The following is a 20,269-nucleotide window of genomic DNA, read 5'->3' as shown; positions in this document are numbered from 1 at the left end:
ATAAAGGCAGTCATTTACTAAACTGTTGTCAGCTTAAGAGAAAAAGCTTAAAACACTTTATCAACAACATTTGAAACAAAAAGCCACAAAATCATCTTCCTTAGTTTACTTAATCCTATGTAACTAATACCTGTTCTGCTGAAATCTAGTTCTTTACTAGCTTAAGAGTAATAAAACAGTGACTATAAATAATAAAAGACTTACAAATGACAATGGTTAAAGATTTGATGAGAGCTTACTGTAAGACAGTTGACATAAGGAAATTCTGATATTTCTATAACACAAAACATTTAGTAACAAAGTTTAGCATTATTCTTTTTGACAGTGATTTCTAGGTAATTAAGCAGGTAATTATATATCAGATAAATAAGCTAAATTAGCCAAATACTTTCTCCAATGAGAAAAAGTTCCTCTGACATGTTCCAGGGGCCCTCTGGAACATGTTAGAGTTAACTAGAGGTAAAGTACCTTTTTGAATTTGATTTTGGGAAGCTGTCAGAAGAAAGTTTCTTTGGCACTTGCTTAAATAGGATTATAGGTTGCCATGAGGCAATACTTGTCTATTTAACTAGAATGACAACAAAATACCTCAAAGGCAAATAAAGAAGGTTACACAGTTGTTAGCAAACTTTAGCTTTTAGGTTTTTAATATTAAGATCTTATTTTCTTAAATACTCCAACAACTCATTGAGACTTTAAGCATGAGAAACTGCTTTGATAAAACAATTAGAGAACATTTTGCAATCTTTCAATATTAGGAGCAGGCTAACAGTTAAGAAAACTTTGTCTTTTTAACTGAAAACAAAATTCTGATTTTGCTGTGTACTTGATACTGAGAGTCATTTGCTTTAATTTTATATAGCATGGCCATATTAAATTCTTCCACAAACTTTCTACAACCTTTTTACATTTAGATTTCTCTTTCTAAATAAACAGCTGTACTTTGGAATAAAGTTACTTTCTTTTATCAAAAGACAAATTCTTTAGCATGCAGAAATGTTTTCCTTATTACTTTAAGTAGTTTTAATTAGAACTTAAAACCATTAGGTACCTTAATTTTTAGTGAACACTGAGAAGTAGGCTATTACAAACTGTTAACACTGGCATTCTTTGGATTGACAAATTTATGAAAATTTTATAATATCTGTTAACTGTGAGCTTTACAACACAATCTCTCACTAAGCACAAAGGATATCTTTTTAACTTAGCAAAACTTTAAGGTTTTAGGTTACCACAAAGATTTCTAGGCTGTAGATAGGTATACACACTGTAACACACAATTAAGAGGTGTTCACTTGCCACACTTACTTAGTTCACTCATTCGTAACACCTATGCTAGATTTCTTACAAGACCTTAACTGAATATTAGACAAAGCCAAGCCTTTAAGCATTTTATTCTTAAAAGATTTAGCAAATAACATCAACTTAAATGACCTTAGGTAAACTTAGGCAGCTGATAACCGCAAGGACATGCCTGCCTCAGCCAAACCCAAATCTGCATTAATGCTTGACCTTTTTTATCAGATTTTCTGGAAGTTTTAGAATGCCCAATCTTCACAAGCGTTTGTTTTTAAATCAATTTTTATTAATACCATCCAGAGGTAGGAAAATATTTTTCATCCATACACCTAGACACACAAACATACAAACTGAGAAACAGTGACTACAGTCAGCAACACTCCCCACACAAAAACATATACACAGACAGACAAACCGATATAAAGACTTGAGTCACTGATATCCAATGGCCTTCCCTCTCTTCAGCTTCTTGTCTGTGGCTTCTGGAACCGGAGGGTGGGAGGAGCGTGTTCTGGTGGAGGAAGAGGGCGGTGAAGGTGGAAGGAGAGGGGGAGGGGGTGGTGCAGCCACCGGAAGAGGAGAGCAGGACAACAGCATGGTTGAGAATGTAGGACTTTAAGATGGCGGCGACACAGGGGAGGACAAAGGACTTAAAGATGGTGGCGGAGAGAGGGGGAGGGGATTGCGAGCTGAGGGAGGCGGATGACTGTGGTCTTCTGGTGGATCTGAAAAGGAAGAAGGACTGGGCAGAATAAGAGGCTGACAATCTTTAACTGGAGATCAGGCCAGGATAACCTGAGTCATTGAACACTTAACATAAAGGTCTGGACAGGAGTGCAAAGTCCAAAAAGCCTGCCCATATGGGATTTTACCCTACTGTCTGCTCCAGTGGCAATAATTAATCAAGGTGGTGAAGAGGCTAAAATTGAAAGTTCCCTCAGGGGGCCAGCGAGATTGGTTGTCCAAGGGATACTGAGGCCTGGCCTTAGAGCAAAGAAAGACTAGCTTCTATTTGCGAACTTCCCAGGACAAATATAAAGTAGCCAGATTAGAAGTGAGACACTGCAGTGGGGTCTGAGCCTCTGCTTTCGAGGGCTGGTTCCCCATGTCTGCACCACTTCCCAACTAATCCCGCTGAGAGGAGCGCCCAGCGTCCCAAGCGTGCCAAATCAGGGGAGACGTCCTGGGAGCCTGGGTGAGGGACGCCTCCCCCACGCAGGGCCAGGGGCGGGCCGAATGCCCACAGAGGGTGGGCTGAATGCCCAGGGGCCGGATGCACCCCTGGACATAGCTACGATTTCTAACAGACCAGGTGAAACGGAGTTAGGAAGGGAAACAGACCGGGGGAAACTGAGGGACTCACTGGAAAATAGTCCACACAGTGGAGAGAAGTCTGAGGGTCCTGGGTCAGGGAAGGAGGGGGCGGGGCCACCGGTGGACGGTTAGGGCCCTGCGCTCATGCTCCTTCCTGGGTTTTGGCACCAAATGTAAGATAAATTTTAGCCGAAATAAGCAGGCGAAGAGAGGCAACAAAGGGCCAGGTAGTTTATTTGAATTCCACTCCTGGGTGATATTCCACAGTCTCGGTATTACAGGGTGGGGAAGTCACACCCGGTCAGGGAGGTGGGGGCTTATAAGGGATTAGGAGGGGGAGTAGTGGGCAAGCTATCCTAGGGGGCATGGAGAGGTATGATTGGCTAAAGGTGACATAATAGACAACTAGAAACTTTTTTTCCTTCCAAGAGGGAGGAGGCTGACATCCGGGTCTTAGTTGGCACATCAGAAGGGTGGAATTCAGGAAGAGCTGTCCCCTTTCCATATAAGGCATGGACCTTGGGCTCTGGTCTGTTCACCCCCTATGGCATCTCTCTGTTCTGTTTGCATGTCCTTGTCTTTCCTTCCTCCAGCCTAACAGTACTCATACTAGTGGCTGCACCTCTATTAAATGATAAAGGAAATTATAGTAACTTTGCTTTTGTAGTGGTGGGGAGCTACAAAACATTTTGCTTCATTTAATTTGTTTTCAATTAAAACCTCCAAGTTTTGTTTTGTTTTACTTTTTATTATGTAAATTAAAACAAAACCAAAAACAGAATAGTGCAGTGAACTCCCATGGACCCATCACCCAGCTTCAACATTCTATTGTCATTCTTGTTTCATGTGCTTCCACCCATTCCCCATTTTCCCACTTGTTACTTTTAAATATTTGTTTGATAACTTATTGAAATGTAACAAATGCAATCATATATTTTCCATGTAAAACCCACAACCCTATCACAATAAAAAATATTTCCACTCTCAAGAAAGTTCTCTCCTGTCCTGTGCCAGCCAATATCTCCCATCCATCCTAGGAAACTGTTGTCTTGATTTTTTAATTTTTACATTTGATTAGTTTTGCCTTTTCTGGAACTTAATTTATATAAATGGCATTCTATAGTGTATGCTTTTACATGGTAGATTGCATTGAATTTCCCAGTAATAAGTCAACCTTGCAATTTTGGGACAGACCCTAATTGGTCATGATGTATCATCTTTTTTATATGCTTCTGCATTCATTTTGCCAATAAACTGTTAAGAATTTTTGCATATATGCTTATGAGTGAAGTTGGTTTACAATTTCCCTTTTCAGTGAAGTTTTTGTTAACTTTTGATATCAGAATTATATTGGTCATACATAATGAGTTCAGAAATGTTCAATCTTCTATTTTCTAAAAGGGTTTTTATAAAATTGAAATAACTTTTCCCTTAAATGTTTGGTATAATTCATAATTGAAGCCATCTGGGCCTAGAGTTTCTTTGTAGAGAGTTAAAAAAAGTATTTTTATTGAGCTATAATTTATATGCCATAAAATTCACCTATAAAGTGTACATTTTAGTGACTTTTAGTAAATTTGCCAAGTTGTACTCCATCACCACAATCCAGTTTTAGAACATTTCCATCACCCCAGAAAGATCCCATGTGCCCATTTATAGTCATTTCCCTGTTTTCACTTCTGGCCCCAAACAACCACGATATAGGGGAGGGTTTAGATAAACCCATATTCTCTGATACAAGTCTATTCTGTTTGAGCTTGTGTCAGTCTTGGTAACTTGTGTTTTTCAAGGACTTTATTTCATGTGAATTGTTACATTTATTAGCATAGAGTTGTTCATAATAATTCATCCTTTGATGTCTGTAGAATCTGTAAAATCTGTCATTTCTAATGTGGTAATTTGTGTTTATTCCATTTTATCTTAGTCCATTCTTGCTAGGGGGTTATTGACTTTACTGATCACTTAAAAACAACTGTATGCTTTGTTTTAATGACTTTTCTACTTCGTTATTTTCTGTTCTTTATTATTTTCTTTTTCTAATTATTGTGGATTTACTTTGCTCATATTGTTAGATGGAAACTTAGATCACTGTTTTTGAGCCTTTTTTTTATATAAATAGATATTTTTCTCTAAATACAACTTTAGATGCAGCCCACAGATTTTGATACATTGTATTTTAATTTTTGTTTAGTTCAAAGTGTTTTTATTTTCCTTGGCAATTTCTTTTTTGACCCATGGGTTATTAAAAATGTTTAAAGTATAATTTCTAAATATTTGGTCCTTTTCTACATATCTTATTGTTACTGATTTCTAATTTAGAGAATATTTTCTGCAAGACTTCAGTCCTTTGAAATTTGAGGGTTTTTTTTAATATCTCAGTATTTGCTCTATTTGGTTTAACTTTTTATGTGTACTTGTAAAGAATATGTATTCTATAGTTATTGTGTATAGGTTTATATATATGTCATTAAGGTGAGGTGATTGATGATATACTTCAGATTTTCTGTTTTTTACAAGTTTTTGGCTAATTTTTAGGGTCTTAAAAATTTCTAAGATTGTAAATTTGTCTCTTTAGTTCTGTCAGTTTTTTGCTTCATGGATTTAAAATCTGCTAGGTGCATTCACATTTATAATTATGTCTTTCTCATTTATTAACCCTTTATTATTATAAAATGCTACTCTTTATTTGTGGTAATATGCCCTGTGTTGAAGGCTATTTGGTCTGATATTAATTAACATAGCCATTTCAGCTTGCTTATGATTAGCACCTACATGATATATCTCTTTCCATCCTTTTACATTTAACCTAATTATGGGATGTGTGAGTGTGTGTGTACACACACACATGTATGTTTGCTTTGGGGGTTACAATATGTATCTTTTGCTTATTACAAGTATTATTGATATTGCCTTATCTTACTGACTAGAACCCCCAATATGATGTTGAGTAAGAGTGGCAAAAGTAGGCTTCCTTGCACTGTTCTTGATTTCAGAGGGAAAGTATTTAGTCTTCCATTATTAAGAATATTAGTTGTAGAATTTTTGTGGATGTGCTTTATCAGGTTAAGGAAATTACCTTCTATTCCTAGTTTGCTGATAGTTTTTATTGTGAATGGATGTTGAATTCTACATCAGTTGATATGGCCAAATGATATCATAGCTTTATCTTCTTTACCAAGTTGATATTGTGAATTATATTGATTGATTTTATTTTGAATAATGAACTGAGCCTTACATTTCCTGAGATAAAACACCCTTGGTTATGATGTATTACCCTTTTTCATTTTGTTAGATTTGATTTGCTAATACTTTGTTCATGAATTTATATATATATATATATACATATATATATATATATTCATGAGGGATATTGGTCTATAGTGTTTTTTTTTTCTTCAATAACTGTTGGATTTGATAAATAGGGTAATGCTGGCTTCATAGAATGAGTTGGGCAATATTTTTTCCTCTTCTGTTTTCAGGAAGAGTTTGCATACAGTCAGTGTTGTTTCTTCCTTACCTGTTCAGTAGAATTCATGAATGAAGCTTTCTAACCCAGAAATTTTATTAGAGAGTTGTAAAGTATGAACTCATTTTCTGTAATAGATACAGGACTATTCGGATTATTTCATCTTGTTTGTGTTTTAGTCAGTTATATGATTCAAAGAATTTAATTGAAACTGTCAAATTTAGGAAAAAGTTTTTCTTAATATTCCTTTTTAAAACTATATTTAGACTTTTATTTATTTATTTGTTTATTAAAGTATCATTGATATACAATCTTATCATGATTTAACATAAACTGTGGTTTCAGCATTCACCCATGTTATCAAGTCCTCACCACCTCCATTGCGGTCACTGTCCATCAGCATAAGCAAGGTGCCATGGAGTCATTACTTGTCTTTTCCTTGCTGATGCCTTCCCTGTGACCTATTTATTTTGTCATTGCAAATTATAGTGCCCCTCAATCTGCTTCTCCCTCCTCACTCAGCCTCCCCAACCACTCCTCTTTGGTAACCACTAGTCCCTTCTCAGTGTCTCTGAGTCTGCTGCTATTTTGTTCCTTCAGTTTTACTTTGCTTTTATACTCCACAAATGAGTGAAGTCATTTGGTATTTGTCTTATTCCACATGCCTTATTTCACTGAGCATGATACCCTCTAGAATTATCCATGTTGTGGGAAATGGGAGGATTTCTTTTTTTCTATGGTTGAATAATATTCCATTGTGTATATGTAACACATCTTCTTTATCCATTCATCTATTGATGGACACTTAGGTTGCTTCCATATCCTGCCTATTGTAAATAGTGCAGTGATAAACACAGAGGTGTGCAGGTCTTTTTGAATTAAGGGTCTTATTTTCTTTGGGTAAATACCTAGGAGTGGAATTACCGGGTCTTGTTTTCTTCAGGTAAATACGTAGGAGTGGAATTACTGGGTCAAATAGCATTTCTATTCTTAGTTTTTTGAGGCACCTCCATATTGCTTTCCACAGTGGTTGAACCTGTTTACATTCCTACCAACAATGTAGGAGGGTTCCCCTTTCTCCACATCTTCGTTGTTTCTTGTCTTTTGGTTGCTGGCCATCCTAACTGGTGTGAGGTGATATCTCATTGTGGTTTTAATTTGCATTTCCCTGATGATTAGCAAAGTGGAGCATCTTTTCATGTGCCTGTTGGCCATCTGAATTTCTTCTTTGGAGAAGTATCTCTTCAGATCCTCTGCCCATTTTTTAATTGGGTTATTTTCTTTTTGGGTGTTGAGGCATGTGAGTTCTTTATATATTTTGGATGTTAACCCCTTATCGGATATGTCATTTATTAATATTTTCTCCTGAAGGATGCCTTTTTGTTCTACTGATGGTGTCCTTTGCTGTATAGAAGCTTTTTAGTTTGATGTAGTCCCATTTGTTCATTTTTTGCTTTAGTTTCCCTTGCCTGAGGGGATGTGTTCAGGAAAAAGTTGCTCATATTTATATTCAAGAAGTTTTTGCCCATGTTTTCTTCTAAGAGTTTAATGGTTTCATGACTTACATTCAGGTCTTTGATCCATTTCAAGTTTACTTGAACAATAATCCAATTTCATTCTCTTACATGTAGCTGTACAGTTTTGTGAGCATCATTTGTTGATGAGGCTGTCATTTCCTCATTGTATATCCATGGCTCCTTTATTGTATATTAATTGGTCATATATGCTTGGGTTTATATCTGGGCTCTCTATTCTGTTCCACTGATCTGTGGGTCTGTTCTTGTGCCAGTACCAAATTTTCTTGATTACCGTGGCTTTGTAGTAGAATTTGTAGTTGGGAAGGGTAATCCCCCCAGCTTTATTCTTCCTTCTCAGGATTGCTTTGGCTATTCAGGGTCTTTTGTGGTTTCATATGAATTTTAGAACTATTTGTTCTAGTTCAATGAAGAATGCTGTTGGTATTTTGATATGGATTTCAGCGAATCTGTAGATTGCTTTAGGCAGGATGGCCATTTTGAGAATATTAATTCTTCCTGTCCACTAGCACAGGATAGATTTCCATTTATTTGTGTCTTCTTTAATTTTTCTCACGAGTGTCTTGTAGTTTTCAGAGTGTAGGTCTTTTTCCTCCTTGGTTAGGTTTATTCCTTGATATTTTATTCATTTGATGCAATTTTAAATGGATTCTTTCTGTTGTTTTTTTGTTATCTTCATTTGTTCAATCAGTTGTTTTCCTGATTTCACTTTCTGCTAAATCACTGTTAGTATATAGCAATTCAACAGATTTCTGTGTATTAACTTTATATCCTGCAATTTTGTCAAATTCAGTTATGAATTCTAATAGTTTTTGGTGGTGTCTTTAGGGTTTTTATGTGTAATATGTTGCCTGGAAACAGTGACAGTTTAACTTCTTACTTACCAATTTGGATGCCTTTTATCTCTTTGTGTTGTCTGGTTGCTGTGGATAGGACCTCCAGTACTATGTTGAATAAAAGTGGAGAGAGTGGGCATCCTTGTCCTGTTTCCAATATTAGAGGAAAAGCTTTCGGCTTTTTGCTATTAAGTATGATGTTGGCTGCGGGTTTGTTGTATATGGCCTTTATTATGTTGATGTACGTGCCCTCTATACCCATTTTGTTGAGAGTTTTTATCATGAATGGATGTTGAATTTTGTTGAATGCTTTTTCATTGTCTTGAGATCATGTGATTTTTGTCCTTCTTTTTGTTGTTGTGGTATATGAGAATTGATTGGTTCTCAAATATTATACCATCCTTGCATCCCTTTAATAAATCCCACATGGTCATAATGAATGAATTTTTTGATGTGTTTTTTAATTTGGTTTGCTAATGTTTTGTTGAGTATTTTTGCATCTATGTTCATCAGGGATATTGGTCTGTAATTTTCTTTTTTTGTGGTGTCTTTATCTGGTTTGGTATTAGAGTGATGCTGGCCTTATAGAATGAGTTGGGAAGTATTTCCTCGTCTTCTACTTTGTGGAAAACATTAGGAAGGATGGGTATTAGTTTTTCTTTAAATGTTTGATAAGATTCAATGGTAAAGCCATCTAGTCCAGGTATTTTGTTCTTAGGTAGTTTTTTGATTACCAATTTGATTTCATTGCTAGTAACTGGTCCATTCATATTTTCTGTTTCTTTCTGCATCAGTCTTGGAAGGTTGTATTTTTCTAGAAAGTTGTCCATTTCTTCTAGGTTGTCCAATTCATTGGCATATTATTTTTCATAGTATTCTCTAATAATTCTTTGTATTTCCATGATGTCCATTGTGATTTTTCCTTTTTCATTTCTGATTCTGTTTATGTGTGTACACTCTCTTTTTTTCTTGATAAGTCTGGCTAGGGGTTTATCTATTTTGTTTATTTTCTCAAAGAACCAGCTCTCCTGGTTTCATTGATTCTTTCTGTTTTTGTTTTTTTTTTCTCTTCATTTGATTTGTTTCTGCTTTCATCTTTATTATGTCCCTCCTTCTACTGACTTTGGGTTTCATTTGTTCTTCTTTTTCTAGTTTCATTAATTGTAAGTTTAGACTGTTCATTTGGGATTGTTCTTGTTTCTGGAGGTAGACCTATATATTGCTATATACTTTCCTCTTAGAAGTTCCTTCTCTGAATCCCACAGGTTTTGGGCTGTTGAGTTGTTGTTTTCATTTGTCTCCATAAATTGCTTGATATCTGTTTTTGTTTGGTCATTGATCCACTGATTATTTAGGAGCATATTGTTAAGCCTCCATGTGTTTGTGGGCTTTTTTTGTTTTCTTTGCATAATTTATTTCTAGTTCATACCTTTGTGATCTGAGAAGCTGCTTGATACAATTTCAATCTTTTTGAATTTATTGAGGCTCTTTTTATGACCTACTATGTGATCTTTTCTGGAAGATGCTCCATTACACTTGAGAAGGATGTGTATCCTGCCGCTTTTGGGTGGAGTGTTCTGTAGATGTCTGTTAGGTCCATCTGGTCTAATGTATTGTTCAGTGCCTCTGTCTCCTTATTTTCTGTCTGGTTGATCTGTCTTTTGGTGTGAGTGGGTTGTTGAAGTCCCCTAAAATGAATGCATTGCATTCTGTTTCTCCCCCTTTAGATCTGTTAGTATTTGTTTCACATATTTAGGTGCTCCTATGTTGGGTGCATAGATATTTATAATGGTTATATCCTTTCTTAATGTTCCCTTTTAATCTTTTAAATGTCTATAAAATGTTCTGGTGCTAATTCCAGTGTGTGTTCGGGGGGGATGGTTCCACACACCACCAAGCAACTCTCTGACACCAGCTGCATATCCTACAATTCAACTCAATTCCAACACTATCTACCAAAGAGATAGCATCAGATTATACAGATTAAGGGTTTGATTCTGCAAGAATGTCCTACCACTCCCACTCCACCATTTCAGATGCTAGTTGCAACTCTAGGTTGTCACCTGAGCTTCTGATTGAATGGCTATAGATTGGAGTTTCCAACAACGTCTTCCTTGGGTTAGATTAATGTGTTAGGACAGCTTACTGAACTCAGAGAAAAATTTTACTTATAGATTGCTGGTTTGTTATAAAAGAATATAACTCAAGAACAATCAGATGGAAGTAGGAGGAACGGATGAGGAGTTTGCATGCTGTCTGAGTGTGACACTGTCCCCAAGTCTCTGATCTGTTCACCGAGCTGGATTTTATAGGTTGGGTTTTATGGATACTTCGTTACATCGACATGATTGATTAAATCATTGGCCATCGGTAATTGAACTGTCTCTAGCCCCTTTCCCTTCCCATGGTTGGCTCCACTGGCAACCAGTCCCCATCCTTAGATGCTTTCCAAAAGTCACCTCATTAACCTAACAAAATACACATTTATGGCTCTCATATTTTTGGTAATTCTAAGGGTTTTAGGAGCTCTGTGCCAGAAATGGGACAAAGACCAAATATATGTATTTCTTATGTTTATCATAATAACAGTCTATAAAGTCTGTAGTGACGTCTCTTATTTCATTTTTGATATTGGTAATTGGTGTCCTCTTTCTTTTGGTCAGTCAGCTTAGGGGTTTATCAATTGTATTAACTTTTTCATAGTATTAGCTCTTGTTTTCATTGATGTTTCTCTTTTACAGTAATCCCCCTTATCCACTGGGCATATGTTCCAAGACCCCTAATAGATGTCTGAAACCACAGACAGTATTGAACCCTACATACCGTATTTTTTCCTGTATATACATACTTTTGATAAAGTTTAGTTGGTAATTTAGGCAATAGTAAGAGATTAAATACTATAAAACAATTCTAGTAATAAAAGTTAAGTGAATGTGTTAGCTCTCTCTTAAAATATCTTATTGAACTGTACCCACCCTCCTTCTTGTGATGATGGGAGATGATACAATGCCTATGTAATGAGTTAAAGTGAGGTAAATGATGTAGGCATTGTGACATAGTGTTAGGCTACTATTTACTGTCTAATGAAGGACCTCAGTTGACTGCAGGTAACTGAAATAGTGAAAAACAATAGGGGGCCTATTGTGTTTTTCTGTTTTCCATTTAATTGATTTCTGCTCTTTATTATTTTCTTTTTTGAAAATTTGTACTTTTTCTAGTTTCTTAAGATGGAAGCTTAGATCATTAATTTGAGATTATTTTTTTCTAATGTAAATATTTAAAGCTATAAATTTCCCTCTAAACACTGCTTTAGCTACATCCCCCAAAGATAAATTTGTTGTGATTAATGAAAAATAAATTTTTTCATTCAGTGAAAAACATTTCTTTATCTTCAACCTAAGGATTAATTAGAAGTTTGTTGTTTGATTTTCAAATATTAGGGGATTTCCAAGTTTTCTTTACGTAACTGTATTCTAGTTTAATTTTGTTATGGATAGATAACATCCTTTATATGATTCAGTTTTTTACTATTTCTTAAGGTTTGTTTTCATAGCCAAAAATATAATCTATCTAGCTGAATGTTCCATGTGTTCTTAAGAAAAATGTACATTCTGCTGTCATCAGGACATTTTATGAATGTCAGATATATCAATTTATTTGTAGTGCTACTCAGGTCTCCTATATCTTTACTGATTTTCTGTTTACTTTTATCAATTACTGAGATAAGAGTTTTGAAGCCTCCAGCTAAATTGTGGATTTGTCTGTTTTTTCTTTTGGTTTTCAGTTTGTGCTTCATATATTTTGAAGTTCTGATGTTGGGTGTTTACACATTTTAGATTGTTGCATTTTCTTGGTTAATTAACCCATGTAGCATTACGTACTGTCTCTTTCTTTATCCTCAGTAATATTCCTTGTTTTAAAATATACTTTGTCTAATACTAATATAGCCACTCTGGCTTTCTTTTGATTAATGTTTACATGCTATATCTTTTTCTGTACTTCTACTTCAACCTCTTTGTCATTATAGTTAAAATAAGTTTCTTGACTCTTGCTGCTATCTAGCTTGACAATCTCTGTTTTTTAATGAGAATGTTCAGTCCATTCATATTTAATGTTAACATTTAATGGGATTATTGACATGGTTAGACTTGGGTGTGCAGTTTAGCTGTTTATTTTTTCTTGGTTTCACTTGATTTTTGTGTGTTTCCACTGTTCTTTCTTTAGTACTCTATTTTGGTTCTTCTGTTGACTTTTTAGCTCTATCTTTTTGCTTTATTTTTTAAATTGAGGTATAATTAACTTACAATATAATGCAATATTTTTTTGAGTGTTTGCTTTGGTGATTGCACTGTGTATCTTGTATTTATGATATCTACTTAAAGTTGATATTCATGTTAAATATAAGAACTTTTCAAGAGTATAGTTTCATTTATACCCTGATCTTTTTCTTATTGTAATATGTATTACCTCCATATGTGAACCTCACAATTATGACTTTATAATTATAGCTTTAAACAGTTAACATCCCTGAAGAAAGAAAAATAAGAAAAGAAAATGTGTATAATTATGTTAAGGGTCTGCAAGACTACCCAGGTTTGGTGGTTTGCTGGAAGGACTCAACAGTACTCAGCACATAGCCATACTCACAGCTTATATTTATTGCAATAAAAGGATGCAGGCACAATGAACAAGGAGGAAAGGTTCTTTGGAGCAAAGATTGGAGGTAAGAAACCAGGCACAAGCTTCTAAAGAGTTCCTAGTCACACAGGACACACTTACTTATTTCAGCAATGACTTATAACACAAACACAAAATGTTGTCTGCTGGAGAAGCTCATCTTAGCTTAGGAACCCAGGGTTTTTTATTGGAGGTTGGTCATGTAGGCACAATATCAGTCACTAATATTGCAGACTGATAAATAAAACAAGTATTCAGCATAAACTGTATTGTTTCTATTAACAGTTTAGGTGCAATGATCCTTCCTTATCACTTAGAGAAATTTTATATCAGTGTAGGGAACTGTTTACCATTCAAGTTCCCATATCAGTTAAAGGTCAGACTTAAACAAGCAAACTTGCAAGTAGACCTTTCTAAAGATAGTAGTCTTAGGTCTGCTATGTTAACTCTTCTGCTCAACAGCCTTTTATGTTTATTCATATATTTACCATTTCTCATTCCTTCCTTCTTACACATCTGGCATAGCTGAATTTTCCCCCTAAAATTCATATGTTGAAATCCCAATTCCAAATGTGATGGATAGGAAGTGGGGTCTTTGGTAGGTGACTAGGTCATGAGGTTCAGAGCCTCCATGAATGAGATTAGTGTTTTAGTGAAAGAGACCCCAGAGAGCTCCTTTGCCCCTTCTGCCGGAGGACAAATCAGAATATTGCTTTATGAAACCAAGAAGTGGGTTCACACCAGATACCCAATCTTAAGACATTTTTGATCTTAGACTTGCTAGCCTCCAGAACTATGAGAAATAAATTCCTGTTGCTTATAAGGCAGTTTATGATATTCTATTATAGCAACCTAAACTAAAGCAAGATCCAAGTTACTATCTAGTGTCATTTCCACGACCATGAAGAACTTCCTTTACCATGTCCTGTAGTGTCAGCCTGCAGGTGATGAATTATCTCAGGTTTCATTTATCTTCTTTTCATTTATCAATATCTTTATTTCATTTATTTGAAATGTCCTCTTCATTTTTGAAGGGTAGTTTCTTGAATACAGACTTGAGTGTTTAAAGTATTCTTTTTAGCACTTTAACTATTTGTTCCCTTGTCTTCCGTTCTCTCTCTTTCTTCAAATAAGACTTTATGTTTTAGAGTAGTTTTAAGATCACTGCAGAATTAAGAAACAGTTACAGAGATTTCCCAAATCCTTGTTCCCCATCACATGCATGGACTCCCCCATTACCAACATTCCAACCAGAGTGTACTTTTGTTAAAATTGACAAACCTTCATTGACACATTGTAATCACTCAAAGTTTAGAGTTTACATTAGGGCTCACTCTTGGTGTTAGACTGATGTATAATGATATTTTTACTGCCCTAAAAATCCGAAGAAGTGCTCCACCTCTTCATCCCACACTCTCGCCACCTCTAGCAAACACTGATATTTTTATTGTGTCTATAGTTTTGCCTTTCCTAAAACATCATATAATTGGAATCATACAGTATGTAGCCTTTCAGGTTGTAGCCTTTTCTTTTACTTACTAATATGCACATCTTTCCATGGCTTGATAGCTCATCTTTTTTTTAGCTCTAAATGATATTATATCATCTGGATGTACCACAGTTTATTTACCCATTCACATCCTGAAAAGACATCTTGGCTACTTCTGACTTGTAGCAATTAGGACTAAAGCTGCTATAAAGATCCATGCAGAGTTTTTGTGAGGACATACATTTTTAACTCATTAGAGTAAATATTAGAGAGCACAACTGCCAGATTGTTATAGTTCAAGCAAGCAAGAAACTGTTGAATGGTCTTCTGAAGTGGCTGTACCATTTTGTATTCCCACCAACAATGAGAGTTCCTGTTGTTCTACAACCTTGGCAGTACTTGGTGTTGTCCATGTTCCAGATTTTGGACATTCTAATAGATGTGTAGTTATATCTTGTTTTAATTTTCATTTCCCTAATGACATATAATGTGGAACATCTTTTCATATGCTTATTTACCATCTGTGTGTCTTTTTTGGTGAGGCATCTATTCATATCTTTTGCCCATTTTTTAATTGGGTTATTCATTTTCTTACTGTTTTGGTTTAACAGTTCATTGTGTATTTTGGAAATAGTCCTTTATCACATGTGTCTTTTGCAAATATATTTGCCCAGTCTATGGCTTATTTTATTTTATTGATGTAATTTTTCACAGAGCAGAAGTTTAAATTTTTAATAAATTTGAACTTATAATTATTTCATTCATGGATCGTGTCTTTAGTGTTGTCTTAAAAAGTCGTCACCATACCCAAGGTCATCTAAGTTTTCTCTTACAGTATCTTCTACAAGTTTTATAGTTTTACATTTAGGTCTGTCATCCATTTTGAGTTAATTTTTGTGAGGGGTGTAAGGTCTGTCTTTAGATGCATTTTTTTCCCATGTGGATGCCCCATTGTTCTAGCACCATTTGTTGCAAAGACTATCCTTGCTCCATTTTACTGCCTTTGCTCCTTTGTCAAATATCAGACTATTATTCATAGGGGTCTATTTCTGGGCTCTCTATTGTGTTTCATTGATCTGTTTGTCTCTTTTTTCATTGGTACCACCTGTCTTGATTACTGTAACTTTATAGTAAATCTTGAAGTTAGGTAGTGCCAGTGCTCCAACTTTGTTCTCCTTTAATATTCTTTTGGCTTCTGGGGGTCTTTAGCCTCTCCATATAAACTGGAGAATCAGTTTATTGATATCCACAAAATAACTTGCTGGGATTTTTATTGGGATTGCACTGAATCTATAGATCAAGTGGGAAGGAACTGACATCTTGACAATATTGAATCTTCCTATCTGTGAACATGAAATATCTCTCCTTTTTTTTTCTGGGTATTATACTTGAAATTTAGTTTATTAATTTTAATTTAGGATCTCAGTTGGCTAGTCTATACTTTTTTTTTTTTCAAATCTGTTCCTTTTTTCAGGTCATAAAGAAGGTCCACCTTAAGGCAAATCATGTTGTAAAGAGAGATGTTGATGAACATTTAAGAATCAAAACTGTTTATGATACAAGTATTGAAGAGTAAGTACACCATTATTTTGTCATTTTTAAAATAAGCATCAAACTTAAAGATGTCTTCACCTGGAAATAGGTGCTAACACACCTTCAAGATGGATTTAATATAAATGCTTTTAAAGTCTGAAAAGATGAAGCCAGTGGGATATGATTAAAATCTACACACCATGAATACTTTAAACAGAACAAGTGTGAATCTACTTGGATGTGGTCAGTAACAGATGTGGCAGGCACCTCCTCAATTAGTACTTGGAAGAAAAATAAGAGGAAGTTCTAGTATATACAATAATAAGAATGCTTACAAAATTATTAATCGGATGATACAGTCTTATTTTTTAATTAGTGTATGACAGATCCAGAAAACAGATAAATTATGAATCTGAGTAGTTACAAAAACTTCTAGGCTTCCCAAATGAATGAGGTAACATATGGTCATGCCTAGCATTGTGTTTTGTCACAGACTAAAGTCTCAAATGCTCACCAAGGTAAATTGAGATTTTTGGGGGACTGATACTGCATGCTTCCACAAAGCATTCTTCATGGCTCTAGCCAGATGTATTCTGAACAGAGTGAGACAGTGCCCTGGCCCACCATGGCAATTCTGATGTTTTATGCTGTCATTTTCAGGTTGCTTCCTGAGAAAAGATACCTTGTAAAGGTATGTAATGAATATGTGTGGCTTGAATTTGATACTTAAAATGGGTGCTTATTGTATGTGAATTCTGCAATAAAGAAAATATATATGTGACTATTTTGCAAAAGACTGAATAAAGGGTGTCGGTGGTGAATGTATTTGTCATTTTCACCAAAGGTGTCTTTGTGATGCACTCAACAAAACTTTGTCAGTATTTGATACTAAATTAGTCTTCTTATCTTATAATTTTTAATCAGTCTTTCATTTTCTTGTTCTCTTGAGTTTTGAGTAGCAGAGCATACAGAGGATAGCATGAAAATGATGATTTTTGAAATACATTGAGAACACCATTCTCTTGGTGAAAGACTCATTCTCCTTAAGATTAATTTACCTGATAATGTGATATGCTAAAGTTTTTTATAGAGGTATTAACCTCATAACCATAAGCTAGTTCATTATGGGCCAACAGAAATTGGTGAAGTTAAAGTGGATCTTCTGAACATAAGATTTTCTAAACATAAACCACTCTAGTGTTGGAATCATCTAAATCAATCTCAAATTTGAAGTAATTTAGATTGACAGTTGAGATTTATGTTTTATAATATTCTGTTTGAATAGAGATACAGAAGGAACTTTACACTGGGTGTTCTTTCCTTGTACCAAAAAAATGAGGAAATTCCTTTACTCCTAGATTCATTCTCTCCCCTACCCCTTGCCACACAACCTATGACTAACTAGTATCTGTATTCCATAATTCTTCCTTTTCCCCTCAGTTAACATCCTATGCTTACCTGTTTTAAATATAATTTATCACTTGAATATAATTATGACTGTTTTTTTTTCAACTTTTATTTAGAACAAACTTTTTCCACAAGCTATTTCTTATTTAGAGAAGACTTTTCAGGTTCGTAGACCTGCAGGCACAATCTTACTTAGCAGGTATGTTACATTAAGCATAGGTCACTTTCTTCAGTCTTTTAGCACTCTGCCCTCCCAATTCTACCAGTATGGCAAATTATGAAAATTGAACTATATTATTTTACTTTGTTTGTTCTTAGACACCAAACCACAAGATATTTAAAAAGAATTAAAAAGCACAAGTTGCTAATCATGTTTCCCTGATTTTCCATTATGAGGTGACCTATTGGATCTTTCCCTAGGGTATAATTGTCCCCTCTTCCCCACATCTCCTTCCTCCCTCCTTCATGTGTCTGCAATATTGGCTTTATGAAGTATTGGAGTGTTTGAAACTCCAGATCAGTAGGATTTCCCATGGAACCAAAATTCTTTCTTAGTTCACTTTCCTAACTAAAATATTAACTTTATATTATAACCATATATTATAATATTAGTTCATTGAACTAATATAGCAGCTACAAGTTTTTTACAATGTTTTTAACTGCTATGAACTATTCTTTCCTTCTTTTTTGTAATTAAACTTTGATGTACAAATGAACTGAAGACAATGTACAACAAACCACTACCAACGGAAGGAAAATGATCCCCATAGATACTGTACTAAGGAATGTGCAGAGCATACAAAATGCGGCCCAGTGATAGTGCCTGAGGAGCACCTCCAGGTAATTCACCCTGCTCTTAGCAATGTTTTTACCCTTTAGAATAGACTTAGAGATTTTGAATCTTAGTGTCACGAAGAAATTCTTACAGACTTAAGTTAAAAAGTTTCCTTCTTCTACCAAAAGTAATCACAGTTAGGTATGCATATTGTATTCTTTCTTTGGTTTTCAAATGAATTTAATAATTTCCTTCCTTTTCTTTCTTTCTTTTTATTTCTGGGGCTGATGAATCATTTCAGCTTAGAACTTTGTCTTTGTTTATTCTCCAGAATCTTATAGCAGGTATATATACCTTAGTGTTTTTGAAGGGCAATTTGACATTATTATGAAAAATATGTATGCTTCAATATAACCTGGTAATGTATTCCATAAAAACACATATATTTCATAAAAATGCTTGTGATATGTTCAAGGATGATCTTTGCAAAACTATAAAAATGCTTATATTAGTACTAGTTAAATTATGAAATAAACATGTAATAGAATACTATGTGGCTGTTAAAAATGAATATTCTATATCTGTAGAGTACATATCTATATACTGATGTAGAAAGATATTTAAGCTCTTAAATGAAAATAAGTTATAAATCAGTATGTATAGTTAGCCTATTTTATTTAAAAATTATAGTCTATTATTCACTTTCAATAAAATGAAATAAAAGCATAAACATGAAAAAGTATATACATATATGATAAAAATTATGGAACAGTCTGCAGGTATACATATATTAAAAAATCTGGACACATAACCAAAATGTTAACAATTTTCTTTAAGAGTTGGATTGTTGGGGGGGCTTTTCTTTGATAAATTATATATTTTTGTAATGTTCTGATTTTTCAAAACATATATTACTTTCATAATTAAGGGACTTTCTTATACCTACATTTTTTTGCAACTTCCTATGATAATTATTTCAGGAAAAAGATTTAAATGTATATACCAGAAAACCAATTTAATATCTATCTATATTGGAAAGTATGATTGTTGCTATAGCCGTTTTTCTCTGTTGAATCCATTCTCTCATTACTTAATAGGAAATGAATATATTGCTGAACATGGACTTTATAACCAAAATTAAGCATCTGTTTAGATGAAGTTTACTTTGTAATTGTTTTCTTACAGTATTTGTAGCTCAGTAAAGGCTTTGGAACACTATATAATATAACCAAGTTACTCAGCTTTCTTTTCTCAAATTTTTTGGGAATATATAGGGTTTTAGGGACACAATAAAAAATTAAACATCTTGTTAATAACATATCCATCTCGATCCCCAAGAAATTTAGAGCCATTTTGTAGACATTTTAGGAAACATTTCTTTGCTTTTTTTCTAAGGTACTTTTTATTTGTTTTTAACTCTCTTGGCTTTTTCAAATTCTGCTTCCTATTTATTTGCTTGGGGGTCCTGATTTTATTTTTTAATAAGTAATCATGGGAAAGAATGCTTAAAAGTCACAACTTTTTATAATACCAACTATTCAAGTAATTAAATTTAAAATTTATAAATACATGTATTAGAGAAGCAAAAGTAAACACTAATGAAATGGGGATTTCTGTTTGGTCTCTCTGTAAAAGTATTGCTGTGCCTAAAAAGAACCACAGTCTACTGATTTTTCTATTTATAATTTGGAGATTATGATTGTTTAGAAATGTGAAAGGAGATGTTCTCTAAAAACCAGATATTACAAGAGCAAAGATCAGAAAACTAGAAATAAAAGTAATATTACAAGATGACTTTAACTTTTTACCTTCTAGATACATATGATTTAACTGTAACTTATTATCCCTCAACTTTTAGAAAAATCTGTATCTCCCTCTACTCAATTCCTACCTTTAAAATTTTAATTTATTTTACTAATACTTCTACTTTATCTAAAA

General features: G+C 34.2%; 1 protein-coding gene across 5 annotated transcripts in view; it reads left to right on the top strand.

The window, feature by feature from the left end:
• Window positions 1-20,269, top strand: part of LMLN (leishmanolysin like peptidase) — a 121,839-nt gene that overhangs the window by 3,281 nt on the left and 98,289 nt on the right. For all 5 annotated transcript variants that reach the window (XR_005028718.2, XM_057503598.1, XM_057503614.1 and 2 more), the window contains exons 2-5: window positions 16,091-16,188; window positions 16,810-16,840; window positions 17,673-17,755; window positions 18,279-18,396. Coding sequence is in view for 4 of the 5 variants with exons in the window: in XM_057503598.1 (XP_057359581.1) it covers window positions 16,091-16,188; window positions 16,810-16,840; window positions 17,673-17,755; window positions 18,279-18,396 (330 nt within the window). In the remaining variant the exon portion in view is untranslated. The remainder of the gene's footprint in view (window positions 1-16,090; window positions 16,189-16,809; window positions 16,841-17,672; window positions 17,756-18,278; window positions 18,397-20,269) is intronic.

This window comes from Manis pentadactyla, chromosome 1 (assembly GCF_030020395.1).
Source record: "Manis pentadactyla isolate mManPen7 chromosome 1, mManPen7.hap1, whole genome shotgun sequence".
NCBI classification, from domain to species: domain Eukaryota; kingdom Metazoa; phylum Chordata; class Mammalia; order Pholidota; family Manidae; genus Manis; species Manis pentadactyla.
The sequence above is the reverse complement of the archived record's forward strand: the minus strand, read 5'-3'. Positions and strand labels throughout refer to the sequence as shown.